The sequence below is a fragment of the Zootermopsis nevadensis genome, unplaced genomic scaffold (assembly GCF_977971745.1).
Source record: "Zootermopsis nevadensis isolate Lab colony 2312 unplaced genomic scaffold, Znev_1.0 Znev_ptg000030l, whole genome shotgun sequence".
Lineage (NCBI taxonomy): Eukaryota > Metazoa > Arthropoda > Insecta > Blattodea > Termopsidae > Zootermopsis > Zootermopsis nevadensis.
The window spans coordinates 20664657-20681564 of record NW_028259162.1 but is presented as its reverse complement, the minus strand read 5'-3'; the positions used below and the strand labels follow the sequence as shown (position 1 = coordinate 20681564).

General features: G+C 39.5%; 1 protein-coding gene across 2 annotated transcripts in view; it reads left to right on the top strand.

Annotated features, from left to right (window-relative positions):
* LOC110828966 (scavenger receptor class B member 1) overlaps window positions 1-16908 on the top strand; it is a 123764-nt gene that overhangs the window by 91324 nt on the left and 15532 nt on the right. For both annotated transcript variants that reach the window (XM_087358749.1, XM_022062205.2), the window contains 3 exons: window positions 15897-15988; window positions 16076-16239; window positions 16420-16561. In XM_087358749.1, coding sequence (XP_087214875.1) covers window positions 15897-15988; window positions 16076-16239; window positions 16420-16561 — 398 coding nt within the window. The remainder of the gene's footprint in view (window positions 1-15896; window positions 15989-16075; window positions 16240-16419; window positions 16562-16908) is intronic.

Sequence of the window (16908 nt, the reverse complement as noted above, 5' to 3'; positions counted from 1 at the left end):
CGTGTTGCCTAGACCACGGCCTTGCCCAACACAAGTTATAAATTCGGGCACCGCCGGGAATCGAACCCGAGACCCCAGGATTACAAGGACAGCGTTCTAACCGCTAGACCACCTCATCTTATTATAATTTAGTGTTCTGTCTGACGACAGGTCCATATGAACAGGATCCTTCCATCCTTTTCTCGGACTGGGACCTGTTCATATACGTTCTTGGCAGATGATCCAGAAGTGGTTTGCCATTGCCTTCTTCTGTGTGTGTGAATGGAGTAATTGTTGGGATGCCACGGAGAAACCGGGGAAGCCTCCGGAGGAAAACGCCGTGTTGCCTAGACCACGGCCTTGCCCAAGACAAGTTATAAATTCGGGCACCGCCGGGAATCGAACACGAGACCCCAGGATTACAAGGCCAGCCTTATAACCGCTAGACCACCGTGGCGACGTTGATATTAATGTATCAGAATGTAAATTGTTAGGATATTCGTTATTTTACATTGAAATACCACCCCTAATTAAGAGAACAAAGGAGATTATATTTTTCTTTGTAGCTTGCATCATGTTTGTGTTGAAATCAAATATATATTTATTATCGCAGTTGTTAAAATTTATATAACACTATAACATCTGTAGTATAAAATATTACAATAAGTTATATTATGTTATATTATGGCGCTTATTATTAATTTCACGACATGTTTCGATGTTTTATGACATCATCTTCAGGTTTATATCGTCGTCTTTATCATTTTAATAATAATAATAATAATAATAAATATATATTATATTATATTTTCTTCGTTATTTTTAATGCTAGATTATGTTGGACCTAAATAAAATTTGGTACACACGACCAAACCCGCGTCGAGGCCCAGGGCTTAGGGACGTAATAGTATTTATTTGTATATCAATATATTCTTCACTCTGTAAAATATATTTTTGAGATACATTGAGTCGCAGGTTCAGAACTGATGTCCACGTGTCTCCTTGTTGTACTAGCAGTGAATATGATATTTCAACACCATCGATTTGAATGACGTAATTGATGAGATTTCGACTCTTATAACAACAAAATTTAATCGTAAATTTGAAATTGTTCTAGAAAAATGTTAACGACTTTAATTTTCATGTTGTGAAATTAATAAACTAAATTTATGAGCGAGAAGTAATAACATTCGGACTTTGCCTTGGACGTACAAATGTTCATTCGCGCATTTTCACGCTTTAATTACGAGGTTTTCTCCTTACTCGCATTTTCAAGTTATTGAGTGACATTTTAATGACGATATTTAATATTTTTAAGTGTTCTTCGTCCTTCGGCGTGTACCATGACCACCTTGCCGGCTGGTCCATATCTGCCCGTAGCATTTATCGCTTCAAAATGATTGTTTAAACTCATTTTCCCCAACATTGGAACACCATATCACACTTGTTCAAGAGCGATCTATGATAATTGTTAGATAACACTGTTTCTCAGCAATGGCCTGGTAAAATATTATGGAAAAAATGGCCTCAGACGTAACATCTTTGTGCGGTGTACTCCAGAGAGCACGATTTTAAAATCTTGTTTCAATTTAGTACTATGACATTTAACATCCTGATTTGTAGTTCGTATCGTAATTTTAATATTCAAAATCTAGAGCAGGTTAATTAAATACAAAAATATATAAGTATGATGACAAGTAGCCCAATAAATTCAGTGTCAGACACATATTAGACGATTGACAAAGCCCATAAAATTCCGGTGTAATTGTGGTACCAGGAGCGGTACATTTGTGTGAGGAATGTGAGGGCCAAAGCTAGTCTTATAACTTTGGACGGGCCCATAACAAGTTCAGGGTCACTTGATTACTGCACTGTATTAAGACAGTTTAAATTTTTTGATATACTAACCTTGCGTCTGCATAAGTAGGCTAATTATATGTAAAGTGTGAAAGATACTTTCACATTTCAGAACACCGAGCTGTCACTCGTTCTTAAATGTACATGCATACTTACTGGGATTCAGGAAATGCGCTAAAGATCCGGGGGGGGGGGGGTCAAGATATGAATCGCGAAATCACCCGAATATCAAAGCATATTTGCTGACGGAAAACAGGCTTGCACATTGGGATCTGTGGAGGTTCTCGTAGCGGAAAGTAAGAAGATGGCTGTCTCCTGGAATGTAGTGGCGCGTAGTGTAGAAAAAAGTTAACCAACTTTTCTTATGTCCCTGCTGCCACCATCATCAGGGCGATGAGTAAATCACTCGTATGGAATCGGTTTGAGATACAAGGACCAGACAGTCAAGGTGTACCTCGCCTTGTGACAACCCAGAAGAGAGCCATCTTAACCTTATTCAGGTTTATACACGAAGATTTTATTCTCCTGAACTTGGAACCAGAGTCCTTTTTTGAGAAGTTAATAGTCGATCAGCTGGTCGAGAAATACACATGGAATCTGAAGTTTCATTGGCGTGTTCACAACAGCCCACCATCGGTTCGTTTTCAGAGACAGAAGACGTCAGCCCACAATTTACCTCAGGTCTGACTGCATTTACCATCTAGGCCTACGCCAAGACCCAACCTCGTTTTTTTCAGTTTTCCGAAAAATTTTGTGTGCACATTTTTCTTCTCCATCAGCACTGGAAGGCCTCGGCTTCGAATTTAATCATAAGCCTTCTGTTAGAGCTGAATCATGATTTAATGTTCCAGGAATGCCAGCATTATAGAATAAATACCGGGAAACTGTTTGAAAAACTAAATAAAGCTGTTCCACTATACGCCATGTAGGCAGCTTGGGGGGAGAGGCGGTATAGCTCCTCTCTTCCTTAACCTCGGCACTAGATGGGGGTGAGTGGTCAACATCACGCCCCGGCCGGCTTTACCCCCGGGAAAGTACCCCGGTACCAGGTGGATCCCAGAACCGGTATGGATACAGAGGCTATGGAAAAGTCCTCTGCCCCTTTTGGGGATCAGAACACTGGTCGCCCGGTCCATAGTCAGTAATTACACTAGCTGAGCTATCCTACTTACTATAAAATGCAGAGTAATAGAATTTATACTTACTGTTGTCATACTGTCAAATAAGTTGACATAATTTAATAGTACTGTCACGTTTGTATGCCTGGGTTATCAGCTTTGGAGCGAACACGATCGTCAGACTTGGCAAATTCCCGATGGACATTAGGAGCTGTTTGTTTACAGAATCTTTGATTTTCATGGCTTCTACGTATAAGGTCATGATTCACCACATGTGGCCTTCAGTTCTGTAGGTCACCTATTCGATATTATTTTGTATACCTTCCTAAAGTTTTAAGTCTTGAAGTAAAATTATTCAGGTTGTCATCAAGGCAAATTCAAGGTACAAAATGAATATGGAATGTTGGCCACGGCTTGTGACCAGATGAATTCCGATCAACATTTATTCTCATCTTTGCTTAAGAGGTCCAAATGGTTGTAGTCCAGATACGATGTTTAGGCATTCTTTCCCGAGTCCATAATTCTGTCTGTCCAGTGCGCGTGGGTAGCCATGCACCATGAGACCTGCTTCAGATGCGTGGAATATTTTCAGGTAGCCTTGATTCGACGAAGGCTGTCGAGTCGTTTTGTTAATGACATGGTATTTGTGATGCAACAAATGTTTTCCTTTCACGGCGGCCTCTGTGTGTGGTTATTTTAACTATTTTCTTATAATAAATAACACGTGTTCCGAAGATCTGCATATTAATCGTTAGGCTGCTCATGAACCAAGTGACTTTTCGTGTCTCTTCGAAAAGACGCATAACTTGATGCTGACCTCACATTCGTTTCAATAAGGAGCAGTTTATATGTGCCAATAACAATACAAAAGATAGTCAGTTGGACGCCCGCATCTCAGAGCTGGGGCCAAAGATCAAATCCAGTGTAATCCATATACAATTTTTTTAAAATAAAATGTGGCTCTGTGCCAAGGTGTTTCATGTACCTTGATTTTCGCTTGCAAACCGACATTCCAATGCATTTGTATTCCCCCTGTATCAGAAGTAAAATACGTACTTATAAATTCGACACTTCTTCGTTTACTGACGTCATAAAAATTATTACAATTACATATGGTTTGCAGTTTATTATCTTTGAGAGTGAAACATAGATTGATGGTGATTTCTGTCTTCTGGGTTATTGCGCTGTTAGTCTGGTCGATGTTTACCAACGTTTCGGAGGTCATACTGCCTCCATCATCAGGGCGATGAGTATGAAGATTTCTGTCTTCTGGGTTGTTGGGCTGTGTAGTCTGGTCGATGTTAACCAACGTTTCGGAGGTCATACTGCCTCCATCATCAGGGCGATGAGTATGAAGATTTCTGTCTTCTGGGTTGTTGGGCTGTGTAGTCTGGTCGATGTTAACCAACGTTTCGGAGGTCATACTGCCTCCATCATCAGGGCGATGAGTATGAAGGTTTTTGTCTTCTGGGTTGTTGCGCTGTTAGTCTGGTCGATGTTTACCAACGTTTCAGAGGTCATACTGCCTCCATCATCAGAGTATGAAGATTTCTGTCTTCTGGGTTGTTGCGCTGTGTAGTCTGGTCGATGTTAACCAACGTTTCGGAGGTCATACTGCCTCCATCATCAGAGTATGAAGATTTCTGTCTTCTGGGTTGTTGGGCTGTGTAGTCTGGTCGATGTTTACCAACGTTTCAGAGGTCATACTGCCTCCATCATCAGAGTATGAAGATTTCTGTCTTCTGGGTTGTTGCGCTGTGTAGTCTGGTCGATGTTAACCAACGTTTCAGAGGTCATACTGCCTCCATCATCAGAGTATGAAGATTTCTGTCTTCTGGGTTGTTGCGCTGTGTAGTCTGGTCGATGTTAACCAACGTTTCGGAGGTCATACTGCCTCCGTCATCAGGGCGATGAGTATGAAGATTTCTGTCTTCTGGGTTGTTGCGCTGCGTAGTCTGGTCGATGTTAACCAACGTTTCGGAGGTCATACTGCCTCCATCATCAGGGCGATGAGTATGAAGGTTTTTGTCTTCTGGGTTGTTGCGCTGTTAGTCTGGTCGATGTTTACCAACGTTTCAGAGGTCATACTGCCTCCATCATCAGGGCGATGAGTATGAAGGTTTTTGTCTTCTGGGTTGTTGCGCTGTGTAGTCTGGTCGATGTTAACCAACGTTTCGGAGGTCATACTGCCTCCGTCATCAGGGCGTCTGGAATAGAGTCTCTGCTTACATCATCAGGGAATGTTCTGGTTGTGTTCCAAAACCCCGTTCAGAACGTCTTTCTTCCACGTGCTCTGTCTTACACTTCATAAACACGACCCTCCTTTCGTACATTTTAAAAGGGTTGGATCCTTCCCCCCCCCCCCCCCGTTCAATCCCGGACAGAAAGCCCACATTAATCTGTCTCCTGCTGTTGTTGATAATTACTTTCCTGAAATTTAAGTTTTTCAGTTTGTGAAAACTTGGATTTCTTTTTCCTGAGTTGCGACACTGGCGTTTGCCTACATTTCAAAGGAACTAACGATCTGCATTTTTAGGTTAAAAGCCACTGACCTGAGTCGATAAACTTCGAGATCATTGCCCTCATAAGCGCCACGAGTTATCGAGAAGACAAATAACATGTCTGCGTTGAACATCGATCACTCATTATAAAATAATCCTCGATAAAACTTAGAGTTTTCCGGCTTGTTGGAAGCGTAAATATCTATTTTTATTATAAACTGCCTTGAGTCGAAATGAATAAAATTAATATAAAATGTGCTGACATTCTTTATTACTATGGGATCACGTCGGTCATTCGATAGCAATCGACTTCTTTGTCACGCAAAAAAAAAATACGAACAAACCAGAGCTGAGTTGTGTCACAGTATGATCCACATATCTATTATGTTTGCTTGTACTGAGGAAGAATATATTGACTATTACAGGGACAAATGTTGCTAATGTCTTAAGTAGGATCTGTGGTTCTCACGGCTGAGTACTAAGATGGCTGTCTTCTGGGTACAACCCTGTGGTTGATTGACGCAGTAAGGACATCTGGCAAACTTCTACCAGACTACACGGCGGTGCAACCCCGAACACAGCCATCGTATTGTTTGTCGACACAAGGTGAAGTCGTGTTCTTATCTTAGTGTTCTGTCTGACGACAGGTCCATATGAACAGGATCCTTCCATCCTTTTCTCGGACTGGGACCTGTTCATATACGTTCTTGGCAGATGATCCAGAAGTGGTTTGCCATTGCCTTCTTCTGTGTGTGAATGGAGTAATTGTTGGGATGCCACGGAGGAAAACTCCGTGTTGCCTAGACCACGGCCTTGCCCAACACAAGTTATAAATTCGGGCACCGCCGGGAATCGAACCCGAGACCCCAGGATTACAAGGCCAGCGTTCTGATCGCTAGACCACCACCCATCTCTTCACCACTTTATAGGGTATGTACTTCCACGTACCCGAGACAGACCTTGTCCCTAAGGTACATAGGGCAGCAGCTATTTCCGAGATCCATATTGTTTTTAACAAGTGCCACGTGTATTATAAAATAAGCCACTCTTGATTTTCTTGTGAGTCTTGGGCTTGTTGGCTGTGCGTGTCCATGGTTGGCTTGTGTTGAGTCGCCTCGTTGCCGTAACCAACCTCAGTCCTTGGAGTACCTAGGCGACCTGTACTCCAGATCTTTGTCTTTCCATTCTTCGGTAGTAGCTGCACGGTTGTCCACACTTTGAACTAAGGGATTATTTATCGAGGTTTACTCCTCTAGATCCGCTGTGTTCTGTTATATAACAGGGTCACCTCTAGTCGGATGTGGCTCTTCACCACGCACGGACGGTCTTGAGCAAGGAGAGGCTCTTGGATCAGACTGTGATGGTGAAAGGTACTACCTCTCCCCATTACCGGGATAGCTTGTCAGTATAGTGACTAGCTACGGGCTGGACGACCGGGGTTCGTTCCCGAGGGGGGCAGAGGATTTTTCCTCTAGCCTCTGGGGCCCACCCAGCCTCCTATCCAATGGATACCGGGGTCCTTTCCCGGGGGTAAAGCCGGCCGGGGCGTGATGCTGACCACTCACCCCCATCTAGTGCCGAGGTCAAGGAAGAGAGGAGCTATACCTCCACTCCCCCCAAGCGCCTACATGGCGTATAGTGGGACAAACTTTACTTTACTTACATTATTATTATTACTATTATTATTATTATATGTACAATTTGCCTTTTATACCATTATACATTATGTAATGACGCTATAATAAATACAAATGTTATTCAATGTTGAATGAGATCAGAGAAATAGGTACAGTTTTTATAGTGGGCGTAGTGGCTTATTTTAAGAAATTGACCTATGCGGTTAAGAATAATTCGAAACACGTGTAAGGATTTATCATTTATTAAAGAAATAAAGTTCCATACGTCCTATAACGAATAATTCACGGGTGTTCCAGCCTTGTCAGATGATTTGTTGGAGAGAAAACCAAGGTTTCGACAACCCTCTTCGTCCTCGTCCTCAGGGCACTTAAGTTGAGTGCCCTGAGGGCGCTTTGGTGTTTTCGCCTTTCCATCCACCTGATACGACTAGTCGCCGTCAAAGCCGTTGCATGCGGCCTATTTTTGTGAAGTTCGATGTTCATCAGTGTGGTCACAAAATCTTGTAACTGGACTCTGGATTCAGCTGAATCCACTATACATATAAACAATGTGGGTCAACTTCACTGTCTAAACTATTTTAATATTATCATTTTTGGTTCTCTGTTCTCTTAGGGCCTCCTAACAACAAATATCTATGAATTTTTATACGGACTTGCGTGCTACATGACTATCCAATCTGATCCTTTTCAGATTGAGCGCGTTATTAACATTAGGCGAAGAAATCGATTTGTAGAAATCCATTTTGAATTATTCGGTGATATAATAATTAATTCTTCCTGAATCTTCTGTAACACACTCCTATAATAAGCTCGTACTATTGGGACCAGTCGAATTGCCTTGTACAATAACAGCTTTCTACGCATTTTATAAACACTAGTATTAATGTGTTTGTGTTCAGTAATCAGTGTTCTTTCAATGTTTAAAGTGCAAGTAAGATAATATAAAGATTTGAGGCAGTGAATGGGATTAATGAATTATGACGGGTTCATTAAGCATACTTGTATAACAACATTTTAAGAGGAACTGCATTCAGTGGTATTCATTCATCAGCAAAATTCCTTCTGATATATACATCTGACGTCTTATTATTTTTTGAAGCAGCAACATTTAATTTTTTATAATATTGTCTTCTATATAAGAGCTAAAAGACCATAGAATATAAATTCGTAACTTGAATTAAATTTGTTCACTCATACACTCGTCCCCTGGAGTGAAAAATACAAATAAAATGCTAAGAAGACTATTTTAATATAAGAGATATTATAAAATTGAAAAAGTTACATACAAATTTAAAAAAAAATATTTCAACTATTGACCTAGTATAAAGGAAATTATATCAATGAGGCTGCATATCTTCTGGGACGTTGCGTCGTGTATTTTGGTATAATTTTACCGACGTTTCGGAGGTGCTTACTGCTTCACTTTTCGCTCTGATAATGGAGACTGCAGGGATCTCTTAAACGCTGTTAAACTTCTACCAAAACACACCATTAAAACCGAGGAGTCGACGAATTTCATATTATTATTATTAAAATAAGTTTATTTCACATCTCCACATAATAGACGTTTTCCCTATTATCCTCCCATCTATTTCTTTGTTTTCCAAATAGCTCCTTGTTTTTTCAGCAAAACATTCGTGTGAATTTCTGTTTCCGACTATGCACCACACGAATTCTATTCATCTCAGGGACCAATATTTCTCCATTCTAATAATAAGACATGAAAACGAGAACTGGGGAATTCCTGATTCGAGCCTTTATTCCGCTGTTATTTTGTCTGTGTTGTGAGCTAACTTTGTCTTCAGAAATTTATTCTTGATAATGTTAAATATTTGCTCGCTCCTCAAGGTAAGACGAGGTGACAGAGAATCCTTAGACAAACAATTATAAAAATAAAAATTGGCAAATATATTCGTCCTAAAAAATGCACCAACGCCCTGAAGACAATTATTTTGTGTTTACGGAGGAATTGAAATTTCAGTGTGGCTGTAAAATGTTATGCGAGTTTAAATATCTTATTGCCGTGAAGATTTTGATTTCGAGCCTCTGGGTTATTATGTGTAGTTTTGTGAATGCTTCCCAAAGCTTCGGAGGAACATCGCTTCCTCGCCTTCGGGGTGGATGAAGGCGTGAAAACCCAGAATGAAACATTCATCTAATATGACATTTGAACCTTTAACCCTGCGTTTTTGGCCACAAAGTGCGTTGATGTTTCTGAAACGATTCTTGGAACAAACAGCGATTATTTCCTTCAACAGTATTGACTAGTTCATCGTTACAGTGAGGACGTTTGATTTTTTCTTCATGATATAAACTGAATTCTTAATTAATATAATGTTAATTTTTTGCTTCAGATTGTAAAAGAACACATTTGTTTATTTTTGTTCATGTGGCAATACACACTTCATACATGAAACCGCCAACAGAATTATTCATTTCTATAAGATTGTATGAATGAATTTAGTGATTAAGGTGAATTCGAAATTAACATACGATCCAAAATGTAGCCTGAGTAAAACAAAGGAGAAAAAAACATTATTTTGGATAACAAAGGCTGAAGTCATGACTTTACATGTGAAATTAAATATTAGATAGTTAGAAGAATTTTATTTAAAATTATCTAAGCTTTGCAGTATTTATTTAGACACGAATATTTTAATGACTAAATAAAATAGTATTTTGAACCTACTTCAAATAACTGCATGACACAAATTACATTATGTTTTCTTATCTTACTTAGATAAAAATGAAAAAAGTTTAAATAAAAGTTTAGTTCGCTTCGATAAATATTCGCTACACTATAATTTTTTTTTTAATTTTCATAAACAAATATGTCATACAATGTTTCGCCTACAGACACACATTCGTGAAGACTACACAGTTAATGATAAGATCGAATATATTTTCTTTCGGAGATTAGTAACTTGTAATATACAACCTCCTGGATTTCTGGGTTATGTCAATAAGGACCAACTGATATAACCTTCTAATACAATTATGAAGGTCAGCTTTTATCAAGTCATCACAGTTCACGAGAAATAACCGCCCCAGACTTTAAACCGATATTTGAAGTATGTTTGAAGACAGTCGTGAGTCACTGCACACAAATTATTCTTTATATTAATTAAACTGACATACATACTTGATATAAAATATCCATACATACAAACAAAGTGATTTCTCTTTGACATGACCTGTAGCGTTGCATAAGATTAAAAGTACAATAAAAATGTGAGCCCTGCACAAGCTGTCGTTAAATATTGCGAGTAGTTTACTGCGTAAATGTATCAGTTCGTGCGCATGCGCAATTTGTTTCAGCGTGACCGTTGCATGTTCAAACTGAAGCATCATTTTTAAGAGCGAAAATAAAACCAGTATTATACAAAGCTGTAGCTGTAGAGCCAGTGCAAAGTTAATTAATGCATTGTGAAAAATATAAGACGCGAAATTAGTAAAACTTTCAGGTGCAAAGAAGAGATGGGTAAAAGATAAAAGTAACGAGCTTGAAGAAAATTTAAATATAAATGGCATTTGAAACCTGTACGAGGTGCGATCGGAAAGTTTCAAGACGGCGCCTATAAAAACCCGTACACTTATCTCAGGTATTAAATGCATCCATCACCCTCGAAGTAGTTCCCCTGGGAGTGAACACAACGATCCCAGCGCCGCTGCCAAGTCTGGAAGCATCCCTGGAAATCTTTCTTTGTCAGCCTGTCAAGCACCATCTGCGATTCTGCCTGAATCTCTTCTATCGTCTCAAATCTCCTTCCCTTTAGCTGAATTTTCATCTTTGGGAAGAGGAAGAAGTCACACGGAGCTTAGAAAGGAAGTTGGGGTCGGTTCTTGCAAGATCTTTGAGCTCCTGACAAACGAGAAGTCGATTCTGTTTCTGGTCCTCAGACAGGATGCGTCGCATGTGGAGTTCTTCCTTTAGAACCAAGTGACAGGTCCCATAGCCTATCCCAACAATGTCGCACAAGTCGTTGATGGTACGACGTCGATCTTCGTGAATGGCCTGCCGAATCTTCGTAACATTTTCGGGCGTTGTGCTCGAAGATGGTCGTCCAGAACGCTCGTCATCATCGACAGAGGTTCGGCCATTTTTAAAACGTGAATGCCACACAAAAGTTTGTTCACGACCCATTGCGGACTCCCCAAATGCTTGCTTTAGCATTTCATAGGTTTCCGTAGCCGTTTTGGCGAGTCTTTGGCAAAATTTGATGCACACGCTATTCCGAAATCGCAGGAGGGTCGGTGTAATACACTACCAAAACGCCCGTAACTAAGAAACAAATTCTAATTCGATGATGCCGGCTGGCACACTGATTCACTATGAATGTAGGCCGCACCCCCTAGCGGCAGAAGCTCGTACTACATCCGGTTCGCCCTCTATTGACACAGTCTCGAAACTTTCCGATCGCACCTCGTACATAGGTATAAGTGAAATTGAGAATATTTTTGTATTTTTTATTTGTTAGCCCAGAACTGACTTGGTGAAGGGTGAGAACAATAAACTCTGTGCAGGTTAGCACAGAATTTTGAAAAGGTTGAAAAACGTCTTGCGTAATGCGTTATATTTACTCATACTAGGAGGACAGAAATACGTACACTTGAACCATTAGTAAATGAGGTTGAAATTGTTTTTGAATGGTTGACAAATATAAATACACAGGTAGAAATGAACCATGCACGAGGCAAGAAAATGTGTCCTGAATTCCACTGATATTTTGTTTAGGACTATTTGGAATATGGAAGACTTGCCAAAGCAAGTGAAATAAATCTAAAATTGTAATTTCTTATAAGAAGGGCAATAATTATCGGCGAATGTAACTTTTATCAGCTACATATAAATTGTTATTGAACATTATTCTATAAAGTTTAAGTAAAGTTTATTATGGATTATCAATGCCGATTTCAACCTTAAGCACCGAGTACTGATTTAAATATTCTGCATTCGTCAGATACTAGAAAAACAACATGAGTCCAACGAGAAAGTTCATCGGTTATCTATGGAACTTAAAGGAGCTTAAAATTTCGTTAGCAGGGATGTGCTACATAATATTCTCATTGAAATATATACCACCGAATGTGGTTAGGCTAATTAAGACGTGTTTTTATAAGGACAGTTTGAGTAGACATTTTCCTGGTGCATTTCCTATCCAGAATTCTGAAACAACTTTCAACTTTGATTTCGAGTGAGGAATTAGGAAGGTACAAGAAAACATAAATTTTGGCATTGAAAAGGACAAATCAGTTTTTGATCTATAATGATAATATTAATTTAATAGGTTGAAATATACAAGCCATAAAGTAACATAGAAACTTTACAGGAGGTAGTAGGAAGTTTGTTTAGAAATAAGAACAAGAAATGAAAAACTCAGGACGAAGTCATCATATGAATGTAATTTGTAGATGAGGCAGAGTTCGCATATTTGGGGACGACATTAACTAATCAAAATTTGTTCACGCGGAGATTAATAACAAACTGAATTTGGGGAGTGAAGTTTATAGTATTTTCCCTTCCCGTCAGCCACCTGAAACGTCAAAGCATACAAAAATATAATATTATCCGTCGTTTTGTGTACGTGTGGAACTTGAGACCCCACGCTACGTGAGACACACGTGAAATTGGCTAGTGTTAAATTTTGGCTGGGAAGTCCGAAAGAAAAATATATATTTCAAGATCTAGAGGTAGCTGCTATGACAATATTAAAAAGTATTCTAAGAAAATAGAGTCCAGTGGCTTGGATTGGCTAATGTTGTTCAGCGTAGAGATTTATAGAGGGATGTTGTGGTTCTTTGGACAGAAGGACAGAACCCATTTGTTATAAGTGTCCCATATTTTGAAGGAGCTGACTTCTACTAACGGTTATTCTGTGTTGCGTAAGCCAAGGACAGATCTAAGTGACGTTTTTACATAATAAGAGCTTCGAAAACCTTGCACAGTAATGCGGAGGAAAAATCATTAGGAAAATATGACAAAGGATATCAAATGTCGGAGAATAAGCTCTCATTAGGCCGAATGATGAATGATGGGCTGCATTGGTAGAACGGAGACAAGCTGATCAAGGAATTTTGTAGAAAATAAGTTTGGCAAACTGCTGGAAGATTCACACAGTATATTGAATAAGTGCAAAAATTACTTCAGTCAGTTATTAAATGTGTTTGGGGTTATTCATATCAAGCAGACTGGAATACATAACAGCTAAGCCATCCAAGTGCCTGAACTCAGTTATTTTCAGATTTTTATTACTATTTAGAATTTAAGGAGGTATAAATCACCAAGTTTTCATCAGACTCCGACAGAACACTTCAGAGGAAGACGTGGATCGTTATACAACAGGATCCATAATCTTACGGATTTATTTACGGCGAGAATTGATGACTACATCAATTGAAATAATCCACTATTGAATCTACTCATTAAGAAGAAAGTCACTAATTGACTAATTACGCCATTGCCAGGAACTCCTAGCAGATTTTACCCGACACTTTCAAGTAAATGTTAATTCTATAAGAAAGCGATATTTCTGGGGAATGTCAGTGTTCATTTCGACGTAATGGTTCAACAACGAATCATCTGTTATGCATTGGTTCATACTGAGAAAAGTTATAACACGTCTAAACAGCTTGTTGCCGAGAACGTGATTATAATACAACGTGCTAATTGGATTGGGTATACCCATCAAACAGGTTCGGCTGTTTAGCATATGTTTAAGCGAAACCTGTATCAAAACCCGAGAAGGTAAACGTTTCTGCATTGAATTTCCTATTTGGAATGATCTGAAACAAGGAGATTCTTATTTTTAAACGTCTCTTTGGATTATATCACCCAAATGGTCTAAGAAATCGAATAAGACACCGGTTTCTTGTTTATACTGTCAATATATTCGGCGAAGATATGATTGCCACGTAAGACAGTACAGAAACTGCATTAGACGCTGGCAAAAGAATTTGGTATATCTGTAAAAGGAAAGAAATCGCATAGACGTCCTAGTGATTTCACCAGAATATGGCACAAAGACACAACATTGAGACAACTAATTAATTTCATGAAAATGGGACACAGTTCTAATAACTGTGAACGGCAAATTCAAATTAAAATTGCGTCCACGTTCAAATTAAGAGCAGATAAGTTTCGGGAAATTCTTTCTATCGTTTGAGGGATTTTTTGTTTTGTTTTTTCAGTCCATCAAGTCAAAATCAGGGATGACGCAATGAAACTGGCCCACGAAACCTTCGTTCTTAACTTAATCGCATAATTGCTATGGTAGCTTTTAGAAATAATGCAAATATTGTTGAAGAAATGTAACGGGCTGACATTTGTCATTATTTTTGATCACAGTAGAGAAAGGGAGGGGGAGGATTATAGAATGAGGGATAATTTTTTTTATTAGTGTTCTGTCTGAGGACAGGTCCATATGAACAGGATCCTTTCATCCTTTTCTCGGACTGGGACCTGTTCATATACGTTCTTGGCAGATGATCCAGAAGTGGTTTGCCATTGCCTTCTTCTGTGTGTGAATGGAGTAATTGTTGGGATGCCACGGAGGAAAACTCCGTGTTGCCTAGACCACGGCCTTGCCCAACACAAGTTATAAATTCGGGCACCGCCGGGAATCGAAACCGAGACCCCAGGATTACAAGGCCAGCGTTCTAACCGCTAAACCACCGTGGCTATTTGAGGAATAATTACAAAACGTAAATGTCCCTCAGTGACATTCGTCGCACCGTTTCCATTGATAATACGAAACCTTTTATATGCCTTTCTAATCTCCTTAATATTGGTAGATTTTCGTTGAAAGAATTCTCGACGACGTAGATATTCAAAGATATTAAAGTTTCCTTCTTTTATCTTGTCCGTGTCTTCTTGATAAACAGGTATCACACGAGAAATATACGTTCTCTGAGGTAGTATATTTGCGTCATATTGTGAATTAGGTTAATATTTTCCGGCAAATCACAATTTTTAATAAGATAATAAAATATAAAATATTTAAAATATCATTTCACGTTCCGCATCGATGCGGAACGTGAAATGATATTTTAAATATTTTATATTTTATTATCTTATTAAAAATTTTGATTTGACGGAAAATATTAAAATATACGTTCTCTGGACAATAGCTATTACGATAATGACGACAAACCATCAGCTTACAAACCAATGTGAAGCATTTCCTTCAGATGTACATTGCTTGTAGCCCAGTGTTCAGTGGACTCGATATCTGTGTTATTCTCGTCACAAAAACTAGTCAGTCAGTCGAAGGAAATATGAAGGCATTCTTTATCAAATTTATGTTTGTTAGAAGATGTTCCTTGTTGTCGAAAGGGATAGATTTGGTCTCGGTCGATAATTTTCGTTATGCCTTGGAATATTAATCTGTGCATCAAGCTCGTAACAAAATACCGGTTAATTTCTTAAATGTCGCTACTTTTTCAAGCGGTGAGGCCAGTGGCATTGCTTCGTGTCAGGGCCATCTTGTGACGTAAATGCTCGTCCAAGGACCGGATCAGCCATCATATTTTGCACAAGCAAACTTCCATGATCAGATTAGCCGCGAGGTTTAGGGCGTGGTAATTCGTGTGGTTATAAGTTGTGATGGCGTGTGTGTGTATATGCAGGCCTTGTAAGGATCCCCCCCACCCGCCGTCACGGGATCTCCGTAAAATAATATCGGATTTAAAGTTTCCTTGTCGAGTAACAGAACGAATTTGACATTAAACACGCTTTAAAAAATCTTCCAGAGAATTAGCTATTCCGAGGGTCTGCTTAGCTTTCTGATCTAACTCGTCCGTTTCAGGGGTCATCGGCTATCTGGCTGGCGGAATTCTATTCTTCCTGCTGGGTTGCCTGAGTTTCATCTGGACGCCTCGAGATCTCCTCCTGACCGAGGTATGACTATCAGCAGCGTCTCCACTTTTCAGAGATCTTTCAACCTCGTGATGAAATGTCGATCGAATGGATATTTTCGTGCTTCAGAGATTGAAGATGAGGAAGGGGTTTCCGGCTTTCGAGTGGTGGGCCGATCCCCCGCAGGAGGTGTTGGTCCGCATGTACGTCTTCAACGTCACTAACTATGACGAATTCATGAACGGATCCCAGACAAAAATTCACCTTCAAGAGGTCGGGCCCTACATATTCCGGTATGTAACCCTTATACTGGCAAAACCCAGTCGTCCGAATTAAGTTGATCTTGCTGCTATGTCAAACGTTGGAATGTACCAACGATTGAACGCGGCGCGAAAATCTTCATCTTCGCTGTCGTCAATTCCACCGACGTCAATGTCATCCCTATTTAATAGATATTTATATATTATTTACAGAGAGAAAATAGAACACAAGGATATCAGACTGAACGAAAATGGTACGTTGACGTATACAACGAAGCGAAGGGCTGTGTTCGAACCAGATCTGAACACACTAAGCCTCAACGCATCTCTGAATGTGCCCAACCTTGCTTTACTCGTGAGTATAATTTCTCTCACCCCAAAAAAGATGAAGATCAATCCGGAAGTTAAAGACAGCTCGATCACGCAATGTCATCTTCTAAATATACTGAAGATTGCTGTCTTCTGGGTTATAGCGCCGTGTAGTCTGGTAGATGTTGTCGCCCTGATGACGGAGGCAGTATGACCTCTGAAACGTTGGTTAACATCGACGAGACTTCCCTTACAGTGAGAAACCAAGTCTTACGCACAACAGGTATAATTTAATTTTTGTATAGGCGCAAACAATTCGCTCTTAACTTTTTCATGAACATAATTTTAATTAGTTAACGCCAAATAATTGAATTGTTCTACATTCTCTGAGAA